The sequence below is a fragment of the Perca fluviatilis genome, chromosome 17 (genome assembly GCF_010015445.1).
Source record: "Perca fluviatilis chromosome 17, GENO_Pfluv_1.0, whole genome shotgun sequence".
Taxonomy (NCBI): domain Eukaryota; kingdom Metazoa; phylum Chordata; class Actinopteri; order Perciformes; family Percidae; genus Perca; species Perca fluviatilis.
In genome coordinates this window covers 35973401-35998731 of record NC_053128.1, presented here as the reverse complement: position 1 = coordinate 35998731, position 25331 = coordinate 35973401, and the positions used below count along the sequence as shown (strand labels likewise).

Here is a 25331-nt window from a genome sequence, read left to right as displayed (position 1 = left end):
GCAACTCCCTCCTGATTGGCCTGCCTGCATGCTCCCTGCTGATTGGCTTGCCTGCATGCTCCCTCCTGATTGGCCTGCCTGCATGCTCCCTCCTGATTGGCCTGCCTGCATGTGCCATCCGACCCCTGCAGCTCATTCAGAACGCAGCAGCTCGACTTGTTTTCAACCTCCCCAAGTTCTCTCACACTACACCTCCTCCTCCTCCTCCTCCTCCTCCTCCTCCTCCTCCTCTCTTCACTGGTTACCAGTTGCTGCCCGCATCTGCTTCAAGACACTAGTACTTACATACAGTACACTAGTACTATCATACAGTACACTAGTACTCTAATACAGTACACTAGTACTCTCATACAGTACACTAGTACTCTAATACAGTACACTAGTACTCTCATACAGTACACTAGTACTCTAATACAGTACACTAGTACTATCATACAGTACACTAGTACTCTCATACAGTACACTAGTACTCTAATACAGTACACTAGTACTATCATACAGTACACTAGTACTCTAATACAGTAAACTAGTACTATCATAGAGTACACTAGTACTCTCATACAGTACACTAGTACTATCATACAGTACACTAGTACTCTCATACAGTACACTAGTCCTCTCATACAGTACACTAGTACTCTCATACAGTACACTAGTACTATCATACAGTACACTAGTACTCTCATACAGTACACTAGTACTATCATACAGTACACTAGTACTCTCATACAGTACACTAGTACTCTCATATAGTACACTAGTACTCTCATACAGTACACTAGTACTCTCATACAGTACACTAGTACTCTCATACAGTACACTAGTACTTACATTCAGGGCCATGAACGGATCAGCCCCAGCTTACATCCAGGACATGGTCCAACCCTATACCCCAACCCCCCCACTTCTCTCTGCATCAGCCAAACGGCTTGCTGCCCCCCCACAGAGAGGGAGAACTAACCACTCAACCAGATCAGACTGTTCTCTGTCCTGGCTCCTAAATGGTGGAACGAGCTCCCCATCGACATCAGGATGGCTGACAGCCTCCACATCTTCTGCCGAAGGCTAAAAACACATCTCTTCAGACTACACCTCGGATAAAAAAAAAAAAAAAATAATTCTTGAACCTGCACTTTCATTTGTCTCTTTGTAGCTTTGCTTATTTAAAGCTAATGTATTTGCACTTACTACTTGTTGTCTGGAGTTTGAACCTTTACAGTTGGAAGCATTTAATTGTAAGTCTCTTTAGATAAAAGCATCAGCTAAATGACATGTCATGTAATGTAACAAACTGAGATTGGTCAATGTCTACAAGAAGAATTATCCATCTACCTTAGGTTGAAGAAACCAGCGTTGATAGCGTTCCCTTTTTGTAGTGACGTCCTGAGGGAGGAAAGGGTTTCTGTGTCCCCCCCCCCCGCCCCCCAGAGGAGAGCAGCTGAAACAGGCTGGGTCCAGACTCTGCTGTGATTGGCTCCTCTGATCATGTGATATCTGAGAAAGTGAAGCTGAGAGACAGACTGAGTGAGCGCGCTGCCTGCAGACCAAAAGGTGAGAAAGTTGAGACAAAGAGAGAAAAGTTCAAGTTCGAGTTAATGGTAGACTGAAGTTGGAACAGAGACTGAAACCCAGAGAGGCCTGCTGACATGCCCTGCTGATTTGTCATTCAAATTAACTTGATAAGCGTTTACAGCGGACCTATTGTGTTTTCTGTCTGTCTGTTAATCAGCTGACACTTCTGTTTTACAGCAGACTGAACACTTTATGATTGTCACATTATGTTTTGATGTGCAGCTCTGCAGCTTGAGAATCACTGCTGGTTAATAGGTATTTTGGAGTTGCTGTCACTATTTTCATACTCTTCCCTTTGGGTGTTTCTCAATCCCAATAAGGACAAGACCAGACTTGTGTTCTTGGGGAGAATGTTGTTCCTAGTTGTTCTTGGAAGAATTAACCCGTTTGTGAAAGCAGGAATGAAAACCGCACCAATACAACCGCTTATTAAACTATCTAAACGAGCTCCGGACAAATAAACCACCTGATAACAGCGAGAGTCATTTGGCTTTCAGTTTCTTTGGTTCATCACCATCATCACAGACTGTTGGTTAGTTTTCAAATTTTGAAAATAGAGTAAAATTAAAAAGTTAAATTAAAGCTGCAAGCAGCGATAAACAGGCCCTTGCCCCTCCCAGCACGTCTGGTACTGGCAGGATGTCGCAGGTTTGACTCCGACCTGCATGTCATTCCCCCTCTCTCTCCCCTGTCATGTCTCCAGCTGTCCTGTGGAATTAAAGGCCAAAAAAATGCTCACAAAAAATTTAAAGTGGTACCTGAGTGGAGCTGGGTGGAAACACGCGTGTGTGTGTGTGTGTGTGTGTGTGTGTATTTATTCTGATGATGTGTGTCTCTTCCTGTCTCCACAGAACCGTTCTGATCACATCAGATCACAGTTTGATTTAAAGTCAGCTTCTTCATCACTCTGAAGAGGAGATCTCAACACTCCAGGAGGACCAGGAGACCTGGAGATGGCTTCAAAACCAAGAAGAAGACGGAGCAAAGAACTGCCTCCAGATCTGTCTGAATTAATGGACAAACTTAAAACTCATTCAGCGTCATTCATCAGAGAGTTTGACAACAGTGAACACAGGATGAGACAGATTAAAGGAGAGTTAGAAGAGACCACTGCTGAAGTCAGAAAGATGCAGAAGAGATTAGCAGCAAGAATAAGAGCCATTATTCTGGCAGGGTTAGTAGTAGCAGCGCACAGCAGCGCAGAGAAAAGAGGGAAGGGAAGAGCAAGGAAAGCATCCACATCTCTTACAGCAACACCAATAGCTACATGGGCAGAAAAACCAGAAGCAGCCATGATTCCTGCAGCAGCAGAAAGACAAGTAGGAGTTCTAGCAGAAGGAGCACTAGGAATAGTACCAGTGATTCTTGTAGTAGCAGCATTAGCAGCAGCAGTAGCATTAGTAGCCGCTATTGGAGGTGTTGTTGATGCAAATGCAAGACAATCAATACATGAGAACAGAAGTATAAAGAAAGTAGAGGAGCTGGGGAAAGAGTTCATGGAGATGGTTGATCCGCTGAAGAAGGACCTGGAAGAAATAAAGAGGAGGTGTGAGAAGTTGGAGCAAAGATCAGCTGAACTTCAGGCTGGAATCACTCTGAGAGACATGGAGGAGTTACAGAGGAGTCTGAGACGAGTTTCTGAAGATAGAAGAGAAATCATCCATTTGGCTGATCTGTGTAGCAGGGTGGTTGATGACTGTGAAAAGATGAAGGAAGAACTGAAAGACTTCAAGTGATATTAATAAGCGTTGTGATTTACACATTTACAGCGTCGGCTATGTTTTTGCCATCTTTCCTTCCTGTTTTAGGAAGCAGTGACTGGATTGCTTTTTGCCTGTAAAACTGTGTCTGTGTTCTTCATATTTATGTAGAATTATAGTTTGCTCTTCTTGTTTAAAACATGCAGCTCTGGTAGATGTTTGTGATTGGTCGTGCTGTGCAAACACCACCTCTTTTATGTGAACGTGCATGTTGCTGGATTGGGAAACCCTGAGTTGTTCGTCTGTCTGTCTGTCTGTCTGTCTGTAAACTAACCCTGGGTTGATTGAACTAGTTGTTAACCACCGTCGTGACACAGGTTATGCGGGACCGCTGTTGTTAGGTTAGGTGAAGCAGGATAACTGAAAGAAATCCAGGACATGTTGATCTGGATTCCTAGTACAGGCCTCTGCTGTGTCAACAACTAGTTCAAACTAGGAGGAGTTCCCCTTTAAATGTTGATCATAGTGACGTCCAGAGGAGAGCAGCTGGAAGAGGCTGGGTCCAGACTCTGCTGTGATTGGCTCCTCTGATCATGTGATATCTGAGAAAGTGAAAGCTGAGAGACAGACTGGGTGAGCACGCTGCCTGCAGACCAAAAGGTAAGAAAGAGCTGATTTTAAAAAGCTGACAGCCAGCAGGAAGACTTGATGTGTTCATCAGCAGAGAGGAGACAGAGAGAGAAAAGTTCAAGTTAGTTTTAAAGAAAGTTAAAGTTAGTCCGAGTTAATGACAGACTGAAGTTGGAACAGAGACTGAAACCCAGAGAGGCCTGCTGTCAGTCCACATCATCAGAATAGGATTTAAAGTCAAACTACTCATTCTGCACTATCATATATATCGCTTACATTCTTTATTCACACATACTATATATAAAAATTAAGTTTTCTTCTGACACTTTTGACCTTTTTTGACAGTTTTGAGTCTTTTTAGGAAGATCTAGGTTGGTTATAAGAAGTAAAGTTTAGGCTCATTTTAATGACTTCATATTCTGCAGAATAGACTCAGAATCAGATTTATTGGCCAAGTATACTCACATACACAAGGAATATGACTCTGGTAGGTGTTAACTCTCTATAGATACATAGACAAATAGACATGTAGTAGTAAACATTTAGTAGACAACTATAGTAATATAGACACATACTGTACAATAGAGTCAACAGCATACATATAGGCACATATCAACATAATATACAAAAATACAAATATACCAATACACATGCAGTGGGATGTAAAGAGTAAAAAGTAATAGTATTGGAATAAGTATATAATGAATGTAACTGTACTGTATGTGTCTGTATGAATGTATGTGTCTGTGCTGTATGTGTATGTATGTGTATGTACTGTATGTGTATGCATGTGTATGTACTGTATGTGTATGTATGAATGTATGTGTATGTACTGTATGTGTATGTATGTGTATGTACTGTATGTGTATGTATGAATGTATGTGTCTGTATGTGTATGTATGTGTATGTACTGTATGTGTATGTTTGTGTATGTACTGTATGTGTCTGTATGTGTATGTATGTGTATGTACTGTATGTGTATGTATGTGTATGTACTGTATGTGTATGTACTGTGTATGTTCTGTATGAATGTATGTGTATGTACTGTATGTCTCTATGAATGTATGTGTATGTACTGTATGTGTATGTACTGTATGTGTCTGTATGAATGTATGTGTATGTACTGTATGTGTATGTATGTACATAGATATAGAACTATTTCTATGTGTATGTATGTATGTGTATGTACTGTATGTGTATGTACTGTATGTGTATATATGAATGTATGTGTATGTACTGTATGTGTATGTACTGTATGTGTATGTACTGTATGTGTATATATGAATGTATGTGTATGTACTGTATGTGTATGTGTCTGTATGTGTATGTATGTGTATGTACTGTATGTGTATGTGTCTGTATGTGTATGTACTGTATGTGTCTGTATGTGTATGTACTGTATGTGTATGTGTCTGTATGTGTATGTACTGTATGTGTATGTATGTGTATGTACTGTATGTGTATGTGTCTGTATGTGTATGTATGTGTATGTACTGTATGTGTATGTGTCTGTATGTGTATGTATGTGTGTGTATGTATGTGTATGTACTGTATGTGTATGTGTCTGTATGTGTATGTATGTGTATGTACTGTATGTGTATGTGTCTGTATGTGTATGTATGTGTCTGTATGTGTATGTACTGTATGTGTATGTACTGTATGTGTCTGTATGAATGTATGTACTGTATGTGTATGTACTGTATGTGTCTGTATGAATGTATGTACTGTATGTGTATGTACTGTATGTGTGTCTGTATGTAATGTGTAGAGAAGAGGGTGAGTGGCCAGAGTGGGGATGACCCAGTTTTCTCTCTAAAGCTCTTAATAACACACTGTGACTCCAAACTCTAGTTATCTACAGAAACATCAACTTGAAGCAGAAAGTTAAACTTCCAGCTGCTCTGCTGTGTTACGTTATATTCATGTAGAGTCTGGTCCTGTAGTTGGACTTTATATTCATGTAGTCTGGTCTTGGAGTTGGACTTTATATTCATGTAGAGTCTGGTCCTGGAGTTGGACTTTATATTCATGTAGAGTCTGGTCCTGGAGTTGGACTTTATATTCATGTAGAGTCTGGTCCTGGAGTTGGACTTTATATGGTCCTGGAGTTGGACTTTATATTCATGTAGAGTCTGGTCCTGGAGTTGGACTTTATATTCATGTAGAGTCTGGTCCTGGAGTTGGACTTTATATTCATGTAGAGTCTGGTCCTGGAGTTGGACTTTATATTCATGTAGTCTGGTCCTGTAGTTGGACTTTATATTCATGTAGAGTCTGGTCCTGTAGTTGGACTTTATATTCATGTAGAGTCTGGTCCTGGAGTTGGACTTTATATTCATGTAGAGTCTGGTCCTGGAGTTGGACTTTATATTCATGTAGAGTCTGGTCCTGTAGTTGGACTTTATATTCATGTAGAGTCTGGTCCTGGAGTTGGACTTTATATTCATGTAGAGTCTGGTCCTGGAGTTGGACTTTATATTCATGTAGAGTCTGGTCCTGGAGTTGGACTTTATATTCATGTAGAGTCTGGTCCTGGAGTTGGACTTTATATTCATGTAGAGTCTGGTCCTGTAGTTGGACTTTATATTCATGTAGAGTCTGGTCCTGGAGTTGGACTTTATATTCATGGAGCCGTGTACTCTAAGCATGATGACAATAAATATTTATCTATGTAAACTGAACTGTCGTCATTGCATGACGCTCTTTTTGTCGAACTAAACTCAACTGTACCTCTGAAAGGATGTCACCTCACGGTAGAGCTGGGCCATATGGAGAAAATCCAATATCACGATATCTTTTACCAAATACCTCGATATCAATATTTACACAATGAGATTTTAGATAAATAATCATCAGTAATGTGGATATAATGTCTAAGTGGGGTAAAGACAAATAATAGAAGAGCTAGAACAGTCTGGTAAGATCAGAAGAGTACATCACTTCACTGTAATACAGCCTTTAAAACCAGGAAGACACTTATACCATATCACGATATCCAAAATCTAAGACGATATCTAGTCTCATATCACGATATCAATATAATATCCATATATTGCCAAGGCCTAACAGAAAGAAGTTAACAAGACTATAAACACACACATATACACACACACACACAAACACACACACACACCACACACACACACACACACAGACAGACATACACACAGACAGACATACACACACACACATACAGACGTTATATTTCCCAGCCCTACCTCACGGTGCTCTCTACGCTCACACTCACCTTTTTCGCTAAATTGAGTAATTGTGAAGACGCTAAACGTATCTGTCATGTGACCGGCCCACAGTCGCCTGATTTCATCAGATATCATACCAACGGTTTGGCAAGTTTTCATCTGATATCAAAGAAATGTTTTGATGAACTCTTCACACAGTGACCTAGTAGTCGTTCATTTCATGTGTATGTGTGTGTGTGTGTGTGTTCATAGATAGATAGATTTATTTATTTGATTAGGACAATTCACATTAATCAACATTTCTGTAAATGCGTCAGCTAATTTTCAACTGTAGTCCTAGTTGTGTGTGTGTGTGTGTGTGTGTGTGTGTGTGTGTGTGTGTGTATATGTGTGTGTGTGTATATGTGTGTGTGTGTGTGTGTGTGTGTGTATGTGTGTGTGTGTATGTGTGTGTATATGTGTGTGTGTGTGTGTGTGTGTGTGTGTGTGTGTGTGTATATGTGTGTGTGTGTATATTGTGTGTGTGTGTGTGTGTGTGTGTGTGTGTGTGTGTGTGTATATGTGTGTGTGTGTGTGTGTGTATATGTGTGTGTGTGTGTGTGTGTGTGTGTGTTTATTCTGATGATGTGTGTCTCTTCATGTCTCCATCAGATCCCAGTTTGATTTAAAGTCTGAGTCTGAGTCCAGCTTCATCAGGATCTGAACACATCCAGGAAGGAAACATGTCTTCAGGATCAGAACCAAGACAAAGAAGAGACAGCAAAGAACATCCTCCTAATATGTCTGAATTAAAGGACAAACTCAAACAACATGCAGCTTCATTCATCAGAGAGTTTGACAGCAGTGAACACAGGATGAGAGAGATAGTTAGAGAGTTTAGGGAGATCACTGATGGAGTCAGAGAGACCCAGGAGGGACCAGGGACATGGGTCAAGCACTCGGCAACAAGAGGAATGGGACCCCAGGGCTTAGGAGGTCTGATGGGTTGAGGCGGAGTCTGTTAGGAGGGTTAGTAGGAGCAGCTGCTGCTGGTGGAGGATCTGGTCTTGTTGAAGGTACTGTTGGAGGTGCAAGAAACCCAAATAAAGTGGATGAAAGTCCAGAAAGAGTAGAAGAGCTGGGGAAAGACTTCATGGAGATCGTTGGACGGCTGAAGAACAACCTGAGAGAAATACAGTGGACGTGTAGGAAGTTGGAGCAAAGATCAGCTGAACTTCAGGCTGAAAAAGACTCTGGCAGTGATGCTGCACTTTCAGAGGATTCTGAGACAAGTTTCTGAAGATAGAAGAGAAATCCCCCATTTGGCTGATCTGTGTAAGATGGTGGTTGATGACTGTGAAAATATGAAGAAAGAACTCAAAGACTTCACAGAAATAGATAGATAGATAGAAGCTGCAGTTTATAGAAAAGTCTTTGTTTGTTCATTAGTTCTAACTAAATCTGCAGTTTGAGATATATATATATATATATATATATATATATATATATATATATATATATATATATATATATATATATTATTATCTCTTATAATGTTGGACACATATATTCCTCTGATCCTTATTATCAAAAAAAAAACTATTTCTTATAACTCTGACTGAAGCATTATGTAACGTGTTGGACTCAGACCTAAAAGGTCAAAGATAACCCAGGGTGGATAAACTGCAGTTTGTCATGTGACCAATGGGGGCTACACCGGGGCTAGTCTCTCATGTCCAGACCTTCCTCCACAGCGCTGTGGAGGAAGGTCTCCGTCTTCAAACCAATCCTTCCACAGCCGGTGTGGAGGGAAGGTCTCCATATCCAGACCTTCCTGTGTTGAGTAAGTGTTCCCCGCCGTGATATGATATATGTCAACCCTGTACCATGACTGAACACTTTGAGACCAAAAACAAAACAGACCAGACCACTAGGACCGGTCCTCCTGATTAGCCAATCAGAGCCTGTCTCTGAAAGTATGTTTTGTAAACTCTGTAACATTAACCTGACTGAACATGTTATGCTTTATTGCTCCATCTTAATAGTTTTTTGCAAATGTTATAAATCAATGTGATGCTCTGAACTGTATTATTTACCCTACATGAGGTAAACGCGTGGGGGGGGGGTGTGTGTGTGTGTGTGTGTGTGTGTGTGTGTGTGTGTGTGTGTGTGTGTGTGTGTGTGTGTGTGTGTGTGTGTGTGTGTGTGTGTGTGTGTGGGCTGTTGGTGCTCCTGTGTTTTTGCTAAACTGCTTGTTTTTAATTACTATGGACACCACATCATCTATAGTCCTGTTACATTTCTTTTTATTTTATTTAATTTATTTTATTTTATATAATTGTCATACCTGCCCAGGGACTACAGGTGGAAATTAACAATTGTTGCTATAACCTGGCCCAAGACATATTCTCTTGTTTAACAAGTTTAATGTCTATTTGTGCATTGTCCCTGTTTCAAATAAATACATTTACATTCGATTTAAAAGCCTAAAAATATATATTTTATATATTCACATCATGTTACACATTGTTGACCTTGTTGTGTTGATTAAATAAAGTTTTTAAAGAATGATTAGTGTTGGTTGTTTCCAGTCTTGATGTTACACACTCCCGTCACAAGATGGCGGCAGGCTGCTTTAAGCTCTGGTTTGGAGCCCGCCCAAAAACAAGGTGAAGAAGAGGAAGAGGAAGGGCCAGTCAGCTGGTAAACAGACAGGAAACTTTCTTCACATGTTCAACATGCTGCAGACTTCTTCATGACTGCCAAGGTCAGTTTCAGTGTGTGTGTGTACAGTACAGGCCAAAAGTTTGGACACACCTTCTCATTCAATGTGTTTCTTTATTTTCATGACTATTTATATTGTAGATTCTCACTGAAGGCATCAAAACTATGAATGAACACATATGGAATTATGTACTTAACAAAAAAGTGTGAAATATCTGAAAACATGTCTTATATTTTAGATTCTTCAAAGTAGCCACCCTTTGCTTTTTTGATAACTCTGCAAACCCTTGGTGTTCTCTCAATGAGCTTCATGAGGTAGTCACCTGAAATGGTTTTACCTTCACAGGTGTGCTTTGTCAGGATTCATTAGTGGAAGTTTTTTCCCTTATTAATAAAAATACACGGGTCTTCTGCTGGTGTAGCCTCATGTTCCTATTGTTAGAGGAGATGAGTGGTACCGGGGGGTCTTCTGCTGGTGTAGCCTCATGTTCCTATTGTTAGAGGAGATGAGTGGTACCCGGGGGGGTCTTCTGCTGGTGTAGCCTCATGTTCCTATTGTTAGAGGAGATGAGTGGTACCTGGGGGGGTCTTCTGCTGGTGTAGCCTCATGTTCCTATTGGTAGTGGAGATGAGTGGTACCTGGGGGGGCTTCTGCTGGTGTAGCCTCATGTTCCTATTGTTAGGGAGATGAGTGGTACCTGGGGGGTCTTCTGCTGGTGTAGCCTCATGTTCCTATTGTTAGAGGAGATGGGTGGTACCTGGGGGGTCTTCTGCTGGTGTAGCCTCATGTTCCTAATTGTTAGTGGAGATGAGTGGTACCTGGGGGTCTTCTGCTGGTGTAGCCTCATGTTCCTATTGTTAGAGGAGATGAGTGGTACCTGGGGGGTCTTCTGCTGCTGTAGCCTCATGTTCCTATTGTTAGTGGAGATGAGTGGTACCTGGGGGGGTCTTCTGCTGGTGTAGCCTCATGTTCCTATTGTTAGAGGAGATGAGTGGTACCTGGGGGGGTCTTCTGCTGGTGTAGCCTCATGTTCCTATTGTTAGAGGAGATGAGTGGTACCTGGGGGTCTTCTGCTGGTGTAGCCTCATGTTCCTATTGTTAGAGGAGATGAGTGGTACCCGGGGGGGTCTTCTGCTGGTGTAGCCTCATGTTCCTATTGTTAGAGGAGATGAGTGGTACCTGCGGGGGTCTTCTGCTGGTGTAGCCTCATGTTCCTATTGTTAGAGGAGATGAGTGGTACCCGGGGGGGTCTTCTGCTGGTGTAGCCCATCCACCTCAAGGTTGTGCATGTTGTGGCAGACCTCGGTTGTAACGAGTGATAATTTGAGTCAAAGTTGATCTTCTATCAGCTGGAATCAGTCGGCCCATTCTCCTCTGACCTCTAGCATCAACAAGGCATTTTGGCCCCCCAGGACTGCAGCATACTGGATGTTTTTCCTTCTTCAGACCATTCTTTGTAAACCCTAGAAATGGTTGTGGGTGAGAATCCCGGTAACTGAGCAGACCAGCCCGTCTGGCACCAACAACCACGCCACGCTCAAAGTAGCTTAGATCACCTTTCTTTCCCATTCTGACATTCAGTTTGGAGTTCAGGAGATAGTCTAGACCTGGACCACACCCCTAAATGCATTGAAGAAGCTGCCATGTGATTGGTTGATTAGATAATTTCATTAACGTGAAATTTAACAGCTGTTCCTATTAATCCTTTAGGGGAGTGAATGTTGAAAGAATTTGGGGATGGAGAGGTTAAGAAAATAAGGAAAAGTTATATCTCATTTCTCTTCTCCCGAAGGTAAAAGAGGTCAACTTAAAAATGTTAAATGAAATCTACCCAACAAACAAATTTTTAAGACTGAGTTAAAAATGACAGTGAAGAATATAAAGTTTGGTGTTTTTATTGAAGATAAGAAGGTATAGTTTGTTCTCAACAACTTGGTGCTGCTAGGAAAACATTTTCTACATAAATGTAGATCCTTTAAGACCAAACCCCCCCTGATCCGTTGGAAGAATGAGTTCAGTCTTTTGTGCAAGTTATTGAAACGAGTTAAAGATAAAAAGCCCTTGAATTAAATCTATTTATTTGAAAATCTTAATTTAATGAGATAGCCCCTTCTCTTTATGTTTTATTTATTTTTCTTTTATATCATTCCTTATGTTGTTTTGTAAAGTATAAGCTCCTAGGTTTTGTTTTATATGCTCGACCCGAGGCAATAGTTTTTTTTTTTGATGGATTTGTGATTGTGCCTCGTTTGTTTGTATATGTTCTGAATAAATGAACAATTAAAAAAAAAGAATAAATAAATAAAAACAAGCTGCGGACTTCTTCATGACTGCGAAGGTCAGTTTCACTATGAATACACTAACACGTTGTTTACAGCGGGAAAGAGACGCCAAAGTCCGTTGACATTTCCGCTGAGTTTAACAGCGCGCTGCGTGTTGACGAACGTGACCTGCGTCTCCAGCTCGAGTCAACAAACGTCTGGAAAAGGTTGTTTAAGAGGGTCAGTTATCAGAAATATTAGCGCCGAATTAAAGCCATGATTATGATTTAATAATATGAGTACGTGTACTGTTGTTTAGAGAAATATTATGTTGTTAACAAGTAAGAAATGTTTAAATGTGAAGACTTTGGTAGGGAGATTGGCTGCAGCGGGTATATCGTGTGTGTGTGTGTGTGTGTGTGTGTGTGTGTGTGTGTGTGTGTGTGTGTGTGTGTGTGTGTGTGTGTGTGTGTGTGTGTGTGTGTGTGTGTGTGTGTGTGTGTGTGTGTGTGTGTGTGTGTGTTACTACGTTAGGAAAGATGCGTCGTTTGTGATTTAATAACAGTTCGCTATAGTTATTGATCCCGGAAGTTTGAATCTGTGAATTCATCTTTCCACCTTTACCGAAGTATCTTTATTAATATGTGACTCGTGTTAATAAAGATACTTCAGGGCGTTTCCTGTTTAAAGTTTACTTTCACTTTCACACAGCTTGTGTCGCAGTTGGTTTCCTCCGTCTGGAGCTCCAGCCAGAGAATGTGGAATAAGAGGAGAAGCGGCTCTCTGTAGACAGGCTCTGCTCCAGCTGAAGGTAATGTTTGAACTCTTTCTGGTAGTTTAGTCTCAGAGCAGAAAGCTGCAGAGAAACTAACACTACTCTGACTAAAGATCAGCCGCCATGTTGGCTGGATTTCTCAGAGAGGAACCAAAAAGTCTTTTAAAAAGCAGCAGCTACAGCAGGAGAGGATAGCACACATAGACAACTACAACCCAGTAAGCACACATACGTCGCCACGATGTATTGGCGATGTAATCAGAATGCGGCGGGGATACGTGGGAGTTTGCTCGTTTGCTCACTGGCACGACGTCCCCTGGACGTCGCTGCTCTACGTTTCAACGACATATAGCCGCTCTCTCCGCGACGTATATATATTTATACATCGTTCTAATGTATGTTATACGTCGTACAGATGCACTCATATACACCGTGGTAAAGTTGGTTTTATATTGGACGTTGGATATTCGACACATTCGAAAAATCTATTATGCAGCTTGCCCTTTCAACCTACTCATGTCAAACCACTTGTGATGAACTCAGCTAACCCCCCTACACATTGCACAAAGCTTCTTTTTTCAAAAAAACATCCTTTCATTTTTTTTATATTTTTTAATGTAAAAAATGCCATAAATCTATTATGTGGCCTGACCTTTTGACCTATTCATGTCAAACCACTTGTGGTGAACTCAACCAAGTTCACTACACATTACACAAAGCTTCTTTTTTTCAAAAAACCCATCCCAAACCCATATTTCTTTATGTAAAAGAAATGCTTTAAATCTATATTTTTAATATTAAAAAATATAAAAATAAAAGCTTTGTGCAATGTGTAGGGGGGTTAGTTGAGTTCATCACAAGTGGTTTGATCTGAATAGGTTGAAAGGACAGGCCGCATAATAGATTTTTCTAATGTGTCGAATATCTAACGTCCAATATAAAACCAACTTTACCACGGTCTCATATACATCGTTCTAATGCAGTGTTTCTCAACGGGGGCGGTACCAGGGGGCGTTCAAAAGATGATGGGGGCGTTGGAAGCAATATTTTTGGAAGGGGGCGTTGGGGGGCGTTTTTTGAAAGCTAGTTTAAACCAAAGATTCACAATAACAATACATGGTTACACTTAAACTACTAAAGAATAAGTAGTCTGCATCATTAAAAGCTGCCAGTTTACAGCACTGCGACTGGACCAGACGGGTATCCTAACTTCTCTGTGCTTCTGTCAGCTTTGTTTAGCTCCGTGCTGCCTTCATGGAAACGGGACGTCAGAGCATCGTCTTAAATGAGCTCTGTAGCTACTACGTGAATATAAAAAAGCAATCGCTGTGACGTCCTGTTGTTTTCTGTAACCCCCATGTAGCACAAGTAGACTTTATATTTAACCGTAACACTTTTTCGTCAGATGGTTTATTAAACACAACGTTTCCTACTGTACCTGAAAGCAGCTTCATTTCACGGAGAAAGAGAGAAAGAAAAGAGACGAGCGAGAGATAGACTGTGCTTTGTTGTTGTTTGGCAAACAGTCAGCTGTTCCATAAACTCCCGGCCAGTTCAGGGCTTATATTTGGTGTTTTAAAACTTTCTTATGGAAGCGATAGAGGAAGTGATGTCACTGTTTACTGTACGGGACTCTCACACCTCCACAAAACACAGCGCGATGTGGGGGGGGCGTTTTCTCCAAACGTTTTTTTCTGCTATTTACTCGCAAGACAGGCGATAGCAAACATAGCTAGACTCTTCTAAGCATTAAAAACGCCTCTCACTAACTTTCAAAGGTTGTAAACTTATTTCCATTCGGCAGTAGGTGTCGTTCTTCAAGTCGTTTGTCATCACCAAAATACTTGCGTGCGTGCGTGTGTGTGTGCGTGCGTGCGTGCGTGTGTGTGCGTGTGTGTGTGTGTGTGTGTGTGTGTGTTTGATCCTTTGATAAGTGCCAGCTTGTTTTCCGTTGGAACAGTTCGATTTTAGATTTGAATGAAAACTAGATTTGAATGTTAAATTGCTAGCTGTTTCTGATTGGCTACTGTTAGTGTTTGTAATAATAATAATAATAATAAGCATAATACATTTTATTTAAAGCTCATTTCATGACACCCAAGGTAACTTCACAAACAAAAAAGGACATTCAAATTATAGTCATCTTCTAAAGGTGCTGAGGTTCACACCATGCAGCAGGCCTTTTGATAATACCTAATTATAGTTTGAATGTTACATATCTAGTCGTTCTGATTGGCTGCTGTTATTTAATTTGAATGTCAAATGGTTGCATTTTTCTTTAAAACCTGTAAATATATATAATTTCTATTCACATGGCTTTTTGATACCTGGGAAACTAATACATGTGTTGTTTGTCATTCAATGATTTGATTTTTTTGATTATTTTTGATAACAATAGTAACAACAATAATAGGCCTATATTGGGGCATAATCATTAATATTCGGGGCATTTAGCCTACATAATATTTGATGGGGGGCGGTAGGGACCTGGATAATGGATAGGGGGGCGCTGGCACAAAAAAGGTTGAGAACCACTGTTCTAATGTATGTTATACGTCGTACAGATGTACTCATATACATCGTTCTAACGTATGTCATACATCTTACAGATGCAGTCTCAGGTACATCTTCCTGACATCTGTTATATGTAGTACAGATGTCAGGAAGATGTGCCGATCAATTGATCCTGCATTAATACATTTAACAAAACTGGTCAGTATAGGTCACACACAATTACTTTAAATATCTTTACTAAATTGAATTGCTAAAGTAAGATAGATAAACCATACACAATTACTTATAATAATACATTTTATTTATAAAGCGCTTTTCAGGGTACTCAAAAGACAATGTACACAAGTTCAAATCATTATAGAAAATAGCACACTGTAACACATTAAAATATATTCTTGTATGTAGCTAGATTTGGGGATAATTATCCTACTGTGGTCTATACTAAGGGCTAATGTACAAAAACACTACCTTGTGATGTCTTCCCGTCAACCTTGAAAAAAAAATTATTACATTTTTCTTCTACACATTTTCAGCGCTTATTTCTACGTCCTCATATTTTCTGATATAAAACAAAAATTGAAAACGGGTCAATTTGGCCCGAAGTCAATGCAAGGGTTAAAAGCTTTAAGCAGGTTTTTTAAGTCTGAGACTGTGGGCTTCCCCTCAGACAAAGAGCTGGGGCAAGGGCTTGCAAGCACAACAGGATGGCCAACACCCTGTTTCAGTTTAAAAAAACGTCACTTTCTCAATTTTTGGATGCCTATGGGATCATGGTAATGTTATTTGAACCCAAACGCTTAACAATTGAGCCAAGAATAACATTTATTTATTAACAAAATTAATTATTTTTCTTAATCTGTAGGAGTCGCTGAAATATACAGTACTTCTCTCTTTTGACTACACACTCGTGAGCTGTATATCACTGCTTCACAACAGCAGTGTGTACATGTTGGAGAACAAAAACTAATTGTCACACTATATTGTCCACTTTCTATCATAATGTAAATTATTTCAGTAGCAAAAAAATGCTGTCCCTGCTACAGCCTCTGCTCCAGTCTGTTGCCAGTCGGGGAAGGCCTTGATGGCCGGCTTCATACTCAGAAAAGTAGGATCCCTCGGTGCTGCTGCTGTGACAAGAACAAAAGATTTGGGTTTTTGTGCATTATTCAAAGAAGTATCTTTTGAACAGTAAGGCCATTTGGTCAGTAGGGGGCGCTGCAGTCTGTGCAGTTTCATTTTGGATAAAGTTCAAGAGCCAAAACAGGTGGGCTGTTTATGGTAGAAGGGATACAGCTACGGCCAAAAGTTACGCAAAAATCCCACAAAATCTAGACTAATATAATAATATATTGGTTATACTTTCACCCAGGAAAACATGTGTTTCATTCCTCTAGAGTATTAATTCAAACCACGATCTGTTTCCTGAACTCAACTAGTCGTTTTGGTGCCTAAACGTAACTGTCGTCACCGTAGCTGTATCACATCTAGCCTCAACCGCTGTTAAAGTGCCATTCTGACAATATGTATTTAGATCACTTTGTAAATTAAAGCTTTAAATATAAATTGTCCCATAAAAAATACCATAACTTTCTCTAAAAGGGCTAACATCAAGGTTTTCATAGTAATCACAATTATTTAAAAAGTATATACTTTTGATACCAAGGCTGCCATTTTATGCTGCCCTCTCTTTACTTCCTACTCCCATTTGCAATTACGATTTTGTAAACTTACCACAGATGATTTGGCAAAGTAATGACTGGGAATATGGCAGCTTTCCACATTTCCCCGTTGAATATCTTGGTCATCATGGCAATTGAGAGATCTGAAAAATACAAACATAAAAATGTAAAACAAGATAAGATCCTTAATTAACCCACAGTGGAGGACATTTTCAGTGATACTGCACCAAAAGGAAAGTGCAATGACAAAAGCATCAGTAAAAATGCAAGAATAAAGCAGTTAAAACTATTCAGTATACAGACAGAAAGTTTAATAATACGGTATTCACAGTATTGGACAGAGGAGTTATTGATATTGCATAATAAGGTGTACATTGATGTTGCAGGTGAGTAAATTGTCAGATAGGGTGCGTGTGGTCTACTTGGAGCAGTGTTGATTATAAAGTCTGGCAGCAGCAGGAAGGATGTCTAGTATATCTCCTTCACTGCACATTAGGGTTACATTTGAATACAAAATGTAACCTAATTACAACTTCCAAAGGGTTAAAATATTTACTGTTGATAGATGGATATGATTTAATAATAGTTTATTACCTACCCATTTCAAAGTCTGTGTAGGTCTTCTTCTTTGGCTTCCTCTTCTGGAATCATTAGTGCCTCTTCCTCTGAGCAGGCCAATTCAGCAGTGGCCCTCAAATCAGTTTTCAAACTCTTTCCTCTTATCTGAAAGAGATTCATATACAGAGGTAATTAATAATTCAAGTACAATGTAATAGATAGAGAAAGTCTAGGACCCCTTGAACACACGGGGTTAAAAAAAATAGAGCAACACATAAGAATCATGAGTGGCACTGCGCCTGCCCCAAATACTAGATAGATTCAGATTACAGGTGTGTAATTTGCATCTTGCAACAAACTAATATGACAATAACATACCTGACTCTTTTCACTTGTTGATCAGGCTTATACACACAACTATTATTGTGGTATGATGTCCTTCATCTCTGCATTGCCTTCTCTCCCACCTCCTGCCCACGTTTTCTGATCTTCCACTATACATCATACCAACATAAAAACAGACACACTATGTGAAAGCTACTATCAAAAAATACTGCTCTTTTGTGAGGATGCAGTATTTTTATTTTTGTAACTACTGTTTTGCAATGAACACATTCCTGACATTTTGTAGAAGATGGTGATATTCTTAGCAAGAATCCCCTTTTTAATGAGGGATAACTAGTGAAACAAACAAGCAAACAAACATCAACTAACAGTTTACCAAAGTTACATAAACATTATAGCACACATACGTCGCCCCATCGACCGTATATAGGTCGCCACGATGTATTGGCGATGTAATCAAAATTCATCGGGGATACGTAGTAGATTGCTCGTTTGCTCACTGGCACGACGTCCCCGGGACGTTTCTACGACATGTAGCCGCTCTCTCCGCGACGTATACATATATACATCGTTCCAACGTATTTCATACATCTTACAGATGCACACATATAGCTACATCGTTCTAACGGAAAACGGAAAAAGAAATATACCAATTAAATTATTGTGATATTGATAACTGTATTGATCTCAAAGTCAAATGTGATTCAATATGTCCATCGAACGTGTTTAGTCCCTGTTAAAGCCGATTATAAACCGCTAATGTCAGTTAGGCGTATGGTCAATTTAGCTTCAACAAAAAGTAAAACTTAAAGTTAAGTGACTGGACAGTAACTACATTAAGCTAACGCTAGCTTGCCAGGTAAATTGTTTTTATTTTAATTAATCAACATTAGTGATATATCAGCAAGAAAATCAACAGGTGACGGTGCTCATTAGTGTTTTGAAGGCTAACGTTAGCCCACAAAAACGGGCACCATCTAGCTAGCGCTAATAACTGATGTTTTATGACCGTTGGCACTCCCAACCCCATTTTCAAAATCAGTTGTTAACCAGATTTAATGCCGAGTGTACAGAAACGAACCACTGTCTTACTAGCTAAACTGTCCTAAACTAATTTTTCATAGTGTCATTTAGTTAATTCATACTTTGCAGTGACGTCATTACCATGGGTACCTGGCGGGCAAGAAACGCAGATAGAATGGCGATGAACAGTGGCCAGACACGGGAATTACAGCCTTGCAGATTTCCAATACTACAATCAATCAACTATTTAGACCATAAATGTGCTTGTGATCCATACACAGCACCCGCTGATGTTTTCGTTGCTTTGAAGCTGGTAAAGTCTCTACTAGACTTGGAGTTTGGAGATATTTACATCTATCTTAGAGAATCCGTCACTTTACACCGCACAAACAATGAAAGCCTACAAAAGTACAGATAGCTATCTTTTTTTCAAGAGTGGATGGGTTAACAACGCTGTCATATGGGAGGTGAAAAACAGGAATATCTTCATAATCAAAGCAAAGGTGAGTGTTACTAGTTAGTTAGTTAGTTAGTTAGTTAGCTAGCTAGCTACCTAGCTCGCTAACGTTTGCTGATCTGTTCCGTTGTGTGATGAAGTCTTCATCTGAATACGTACACCCTCCCTGACGGCGAATGACAGCTTGATAAGTAGTTTTTTTTTTTTTTTAAACCTTCTGCCAACACTAGACTATGTATCATGGAGGGTGACCAGACGTCCCGGTTTGATCGGGACAGTCCCGAGTCCCGACAAAAGTTGTGTCGGGACGCTAAAATATCCGGTTTACACCAACCACTATGAAACTGTTACTGTTCCGGTTGTCAGCGATTATATAACCGACGTGGTCTTAGCCCGATCATTAACTAAACCATGTAGAAAGACTAATGAAGCGTCCAGCGTATGATTTTAACAATGTGTGTGTGTGTGTGTGTGTGTGTGTGTGTGTGTGTGTGTGTGTGTGTGTGTGTGTGTGTGTGTGTGTGAGTAAATCGTAGCGGTCTGCATAATCTGTGCCGCCAGCGTTACGATGTATATTTGTAAACATTGTTATTGTTGGCAACGCCTCTTTTTCTCGCTTTTAACCAGTCTTTTGCTGACATCTGTGTTAAATGTCACAGTAGGCTTTCAGCCAACAAATTGATTCTTGAGCAAATTCACTCAATTCACACAACAAATAAACGTTATAGAATGGAGTTCTTGCCCGCCAGCCAGCAGTTTGACGTCACGCGCAAAATATGAATAAGCAGGGTAAAAATAAAATATTACAATCACAATGTAATAAGTACAAACGTTAGCCTGCCATTGGCCCCTGAACCTCTTCACCTTTTTTAAATATGATTTAACGTTAGTTGGCAGATTAGCTAGCTAGCTAGCTAAGGCTACATGCCGAATTTACCTTTTAGCTAGCTACATTTTGATTCTATAACAAGTCTTCAGCTTTAAATGTTCCCTGTTGATATTTCAGTTCCATTAAAGCCAAAACAAAAATCAAATTAACCGATATGAGCAAAGTATGACTGAGGTGCGGCACTCAGTTACTGTTAGCTAGCTAGCTAAAATTAACGTTAAGGGATATCGGGTAACGTTAAATTAGCTATAGCTAGCAGCCTCACGTTAGCTAACGTTACTGGCATGTACTGCAACTGACATAGCAGCTAACGTTAACTTTACATTCAGATTCAGTCAGATTAGTACATATAGCAAGCTAACTAGCTAGCTAGAACACGGATATTTTAATTTTAAATGAATGTGAAAAGGGCGGCTGGTGCGATGTTAGCCTGATCTAACGGCTCTAAAGTTACTTTAAACCATGACATAACTTACTAACATATCTTGTTATTAGTCTGATGAACACCAACTTCCACATGCGAAAATGTCGAAATATTTGTATTAACGTTACGTTAAGATGAAATAGTGCTTACCGTGGTATTTGACAACAGCAAAGAAGCAGTCTCCATCCTAACCCTTCGTAGACTGGCAACTTTTTCCCCTTCCTTTATCGACTGTGGCGCGAATATGTTGCTGGGCAGAATTCAGATTCACAGTCCATCACATCAACAGTGTGTGTGTACAGTAAAGACGTCCAGACGCTCAATGAACAACGCTTCCAAATGACCCGCGAACAACTGTGGATCTCACCGACATAGATAGCGATCATAATTGCGATCATAAGAAGACGTCCAGACGCTCAATAAACGATGCTTCATTATTCTTCTTTATGACCCGCGATCAATTGCAGATGAAGCGATCAATTGCATACGTCGTGCCGACATATGTGTGCTTACTGGGAATATGATCATTACTCTACTAAACAACAGACAAACAGGTAAACTTACTTCCACAGAAATATAATAAATACTATCAACATTAGGTTTAAGATGAAATTAAAATGGGTTTGAACTGTGAGCTGAAGGCTGGCAGCAAGTTAATGTTTTTATAGTGACATACAGCAGCTGTCTATCTGATAACTAGGGTGTGTGTGTGTGTGTGTGTGTGTGTGTGTGTATGTCTATCTGATAACTAATGAATGTTTGGATGTTCCACTAATCTGCAAATGGAAACCTCTTTTTTTATAGTTGAGTCAGTGAATATCTGAAGAAAGAATAAACAAATAGTGAAATATATATATTACTTTCTATGAGTAATTCCAGAGAGATTAATCCACGATTGAACAGTTATTTAGTCATCTTTCTGGACGAAAATACAATATCCTGCTGTATGTGATACCGACCAGTGGTAGAGCCAAGATGGAGGCTGACTGATGGCTCTATGACTACCACACTTATGGCGTTTATCTGTTTTCCGTTGCAGATTTTAGTACGACCTCAGCGTGGCTGGTCGTCATAGCGACGCTGCAGTAAACTGCCGCGACCCGTTCTCTTAATACGTCCAGCATGACCTAACGCGACACACACACAGAACGTGGAAGGTGTGTATACTCCAGTAGAGTACAGATACAGCCTTTTAGTACTTAAGTACAGTAGTGAAGTAGTTCTACTTTGTTACTATACACATCTGTTGACCAATCACATGCAGTTTCATCAGAGGAAAGAGTGTTTGCTCGACCAGTAAGATGAGCCAAGCAGGAGGGACTTGTAGTGAGTGTTGGAGGACGAGAGGCCCCTGGAGAACCCTGGAGAACCCTGGAGAACCCTGGAGAACCCTGGAGAACCCTGGAGGCCCCTGGAGAACCCTGGAGGCCCCTGGAGAACCCTGGAGAACCCTGGAGGCCCCTGGAGAACCCTGGAGGCCCCTGGAGAACCGTGGAGAACCCTGGAGGCCCTGGAGAACCGTGGAGGCCCCTGGAGAACCCTGGAGGCCCCTGGAGAACCGTGGAGGCCCCTGGAGAACCATGGAGGCCCCTGGAGAACCCTGGAGAACCCTGGAGGCCCCTGGCGAACCCTGGAGGCCCCTGGAGAACCCTGGAGGCCCCTGGAGAACCCTGGACAACCGTGGAGAACCCTGGAGGCCCCGGGAGAACCCTGGAGGTCAACAGATGAGCATAAGCACACACGGGGAAACAAGTGCTAAGGGTTGGGTACCGAAACCCGGTTCCACTATGGAACCGGTTCCTACGCAAACGGTAGTATTTGGACCTTTCAGACTCCTCCCAGTGTGTACAGACCTGTTGGACACCCTCTGAGAGAGTTTCTCCTGTGCAGGACATGCTATAAGTCAGGAGAGGTGTCCTATCTTACCAGAGAAGACAAATATGGTCATTTTTCTGCTAAAGATCTGCTAAAGTTTGATGCTGGTTGGCATAGCAACTCAACATTTATTTTGTTGTTACTTGTTAACAGTGTAACTGTTATTTGTTAAATTATTGTAGTTGTGCGTAAGGTGACTTAGGTTTACTTATTATATATTTAAATACTTTAAAACGTTAATATATTGGTAAATTGAAATCCCATGAAACTCCATAAAAAAAAGCCTTTCTTTGATGTCATTTTTCAGTTTTTCAAGAATCGGTTTGGAATCTGAATCGTAAAAATCTAAACGGTACCCAACCCTAACAAGCACACGTTAACACAGGCGCACACCTACATAATAAGCTGTTTTAAATTTAAAATGTTTAATGCCTTATCACGCTGATGTGACCGAGCCCGACCAGAACCCCAAAACCATTTCTAAATATCTGTCCCAACCTGGCCCGGCCTGTCAGGTCCCAACTGGTCCCAACGGGCCGGGTCGGGTATCCATCCTCTAATGAATATCCCCTTTCTGGATTATAAAGTTTAGTTTGAGTTGTGACTTTACTGAGACTGTAAGATAAATACTACCTTTCCTCTCTCTGTATGAGCCAGGATCTCAGAGTTCAGGGTTGATAAAGTTAATGAACATGAATTTACAGTCCAGGGGTCTCATTTATAAACGTGCGTACACACTAAACGGGGCTGAAAACGTGCGTACGCCACTTCCCACCAAAGGTTGTGATTTATAAAAACTAACCTGACGGGAGAATGAGCGGTCCACCCAAACTCTGACCCATGGTACGCACATTTTGGAGACAAAATAGGAATTGGGGACGCAGATGATGAGGTGGTGAACTGAAGTCAGACTGAAGAAACTCCATATCATATCCATATGGTTACCATGACGATTAAATCCAGCAGTGTTATTTGCACTTGTACTGAGTTAGAATTGTTCCATAATCACCTTGTAAAATCCACCTCAAATCTTAATTAAAAATTTGTTCTTCATATTTGATCAGCTGTCTCCGTCAGAGGCAAGAAGGAGATGGCCCGACTGGAATACAGGATAGCATTAATAACCTAGCATTAGATAACAGCAGAACACAGTGTAAATAACTAAATATATGTCTGTAATACTCTGCATATATCATCATATGTCAAAGTCTGGATATACAGCCGTTAAGCTCGCGCATTGTTCCCCTTAATGTCCTCGTGGGTTTGGTGATTGTGATTTCGGGGCTGTTTGATGTTAAACTAAAAGGATCTTACTCTTTAACTAAAAGGTCTATCTCTGTAGGGATCCATCCCATAATGTTGTCAGACACTTAGAATAATAATCTGAGTTTGTCAGCAGCAACAACAGAACTTGTAGTGACTATAACTGCTGCTGAACATTAGTCCTGTAGGGTTACATTACAGCCTTTAGTTCAATGTTTTTTTAATCTGAATTGTATGTGATGAATCAGAACACAATAGTCTAAGTTGGTGAAGTGAAATGAGAAAAATATATACATAAAACTATTTTTTAGAAATGAAAAACAGAAAAAGTCAATGTGCATAACTATTCTCCCCCCTAAAGTCAATACTTTCCACCTTTCGGCAGTCACAGCTCCAAGTCTCTTTGGATCAGTCTCTATGAGCTCGTCACATCTTACCACTGGGATTTTTGACCCGTTCCTCCTTGCAAAACTGATATATATATATAATGTGTGTGTTGTTTAGTGTATTGTCTGTACTGATCATATTTTAAAATGTTGTGTTTCTTCTCTTTTGACCGCTTACGTTATTATTGGGCAATTTGGTTGAAATAGATCTATATTTCTGAAATAGAAACTTTTGAAAATGGGTCAATTTTTGACCCGAGGACATCATAAGGGTTGATGAACATGATATCAGAAACAGAATTTTTTTTTGGAAGGATTATATATGAAACGTGTTACATATTTAGGACTTTCCTGAGACTGTAAGATAAATACTACCTTTCTCTCTCTGGATGAACCAGTCCAGGAGTCCAAAGTTAAATATGAAACATATCTAATATCAGATCAGTGTTATTGTTGATGTTGGCTGAGGTTAGTTTCCTCTGCTGCTCTAACTCAGAGTTTTTCTTTAATCTGAAAGGAATAGAGAGTTTTTAAATGTTAGAAATCTAAGGGGAGTTAGAGGTGAGTGAGAGAGTCTGTCTGTCTGTCTGTCTGTTGTGTATGTGTGTGTGTGTGTGTGTGTGTGTGTGTGTGTGTGTGTGTGTGTGTGTGTGTGTGTGTGTGTGTGTGTGTGTGTGTGTGTGTGTGTGTGTGTGTGTGTGTGTGTGTGTGTGTGTATTCTGATGATGTGTGTCTCTTCCTGTCTCCACAGTGTGATTTAAAGTCAGCTTCTTCATCTCTCTGAAGAGGAGATCTCAACACTTCAGGAGGACCAGGAGACCTGGAGATGGCTTCAACACCAAGAAGAAGAAGGAGCAAAGAAGTCCCTCCTGATCTGTCTGAATTAATGTACAAACCTAATAAACCTGTTACCATGGCAACGTGAGTATTACTTGCTAAGACACAGTTTTAAACACTGCTGGATCACATTTTACTAAATGAGAGAGGTTTGTAGCAATACTTATATATGTCAGCTATCTATATTGCAAAAAAGAGCCTTAAGAAGAATGTGAAGAACACAGGACCCCAGGAGAGCT

General features: G+C 40.4%; 3 protein-coding genes across 4 annotated transcripts in view; all 3 read left to right on the top strand.

Moving 5' to 3' along the window:
• LOC120545322 (molybdopterin synthase catalytic subunit) overlaps nucleotides 1-25331 on the top strand; it is a 346107-nt gene that overhangs the window by 37192 nt on the left and 283584 nt on the right. The window lies entirely within an intron of this gene.
• LOC120545315 overlaps nucleotides 9520-25331 on the top strand; it is a 65860-nt gene continuing 50048 nt past the window's right edge. Inside the window, exon 1 of the mRNA XM_039779563.1 lies at nucleotides 9520-9848. The gene's annotated coding sequence lies outside the window, so the exon portion shown is untranslated. The remainder of the gene's footprint in view (nucleotides 9849-25331) is intronic.
• LOC120545102 (eukaryotic translation initiation factor 3 subunit A-like) lies at nucleotides 12546-25128 on the top strand. The gene is made up of 4 exons (XM_039779089.1): nucleotides 12546-12878; nucleotides 21771-21888; nucleotides 21996-22497; nucleotides 25042-25128. Exons 3-4 carry the CDS (start codon nucleotides 22033-22035, stop codon nucleotides 25126-25128), a joined length of 552 nt encoding a protein of 183 aa, XP_039635023.1. The 5' UTR covers nucleotides 12546-12878; nucleotides 21771-21888; nucleotides 21996-22032.

What these genes read in the sequence shown, in the direction of transcription:
- LOC120545102 (XM_039779089.1), top strand. Translation starts at nt 22,033, where the DNA reads ATGAGCCAAGCAGGAGGGACTTGTAGTGAGTGTTGGAGGACGAGAGGC. An exon ending in AAACAAGTGCTAAGGGTTGG is followed by an intron (nt 22,498 to 25,041) that starts GTACCGAAACCC and finishes ATCTCTCTGAAG; the next exon opens with AGGAGATCTCAACACTTCAG.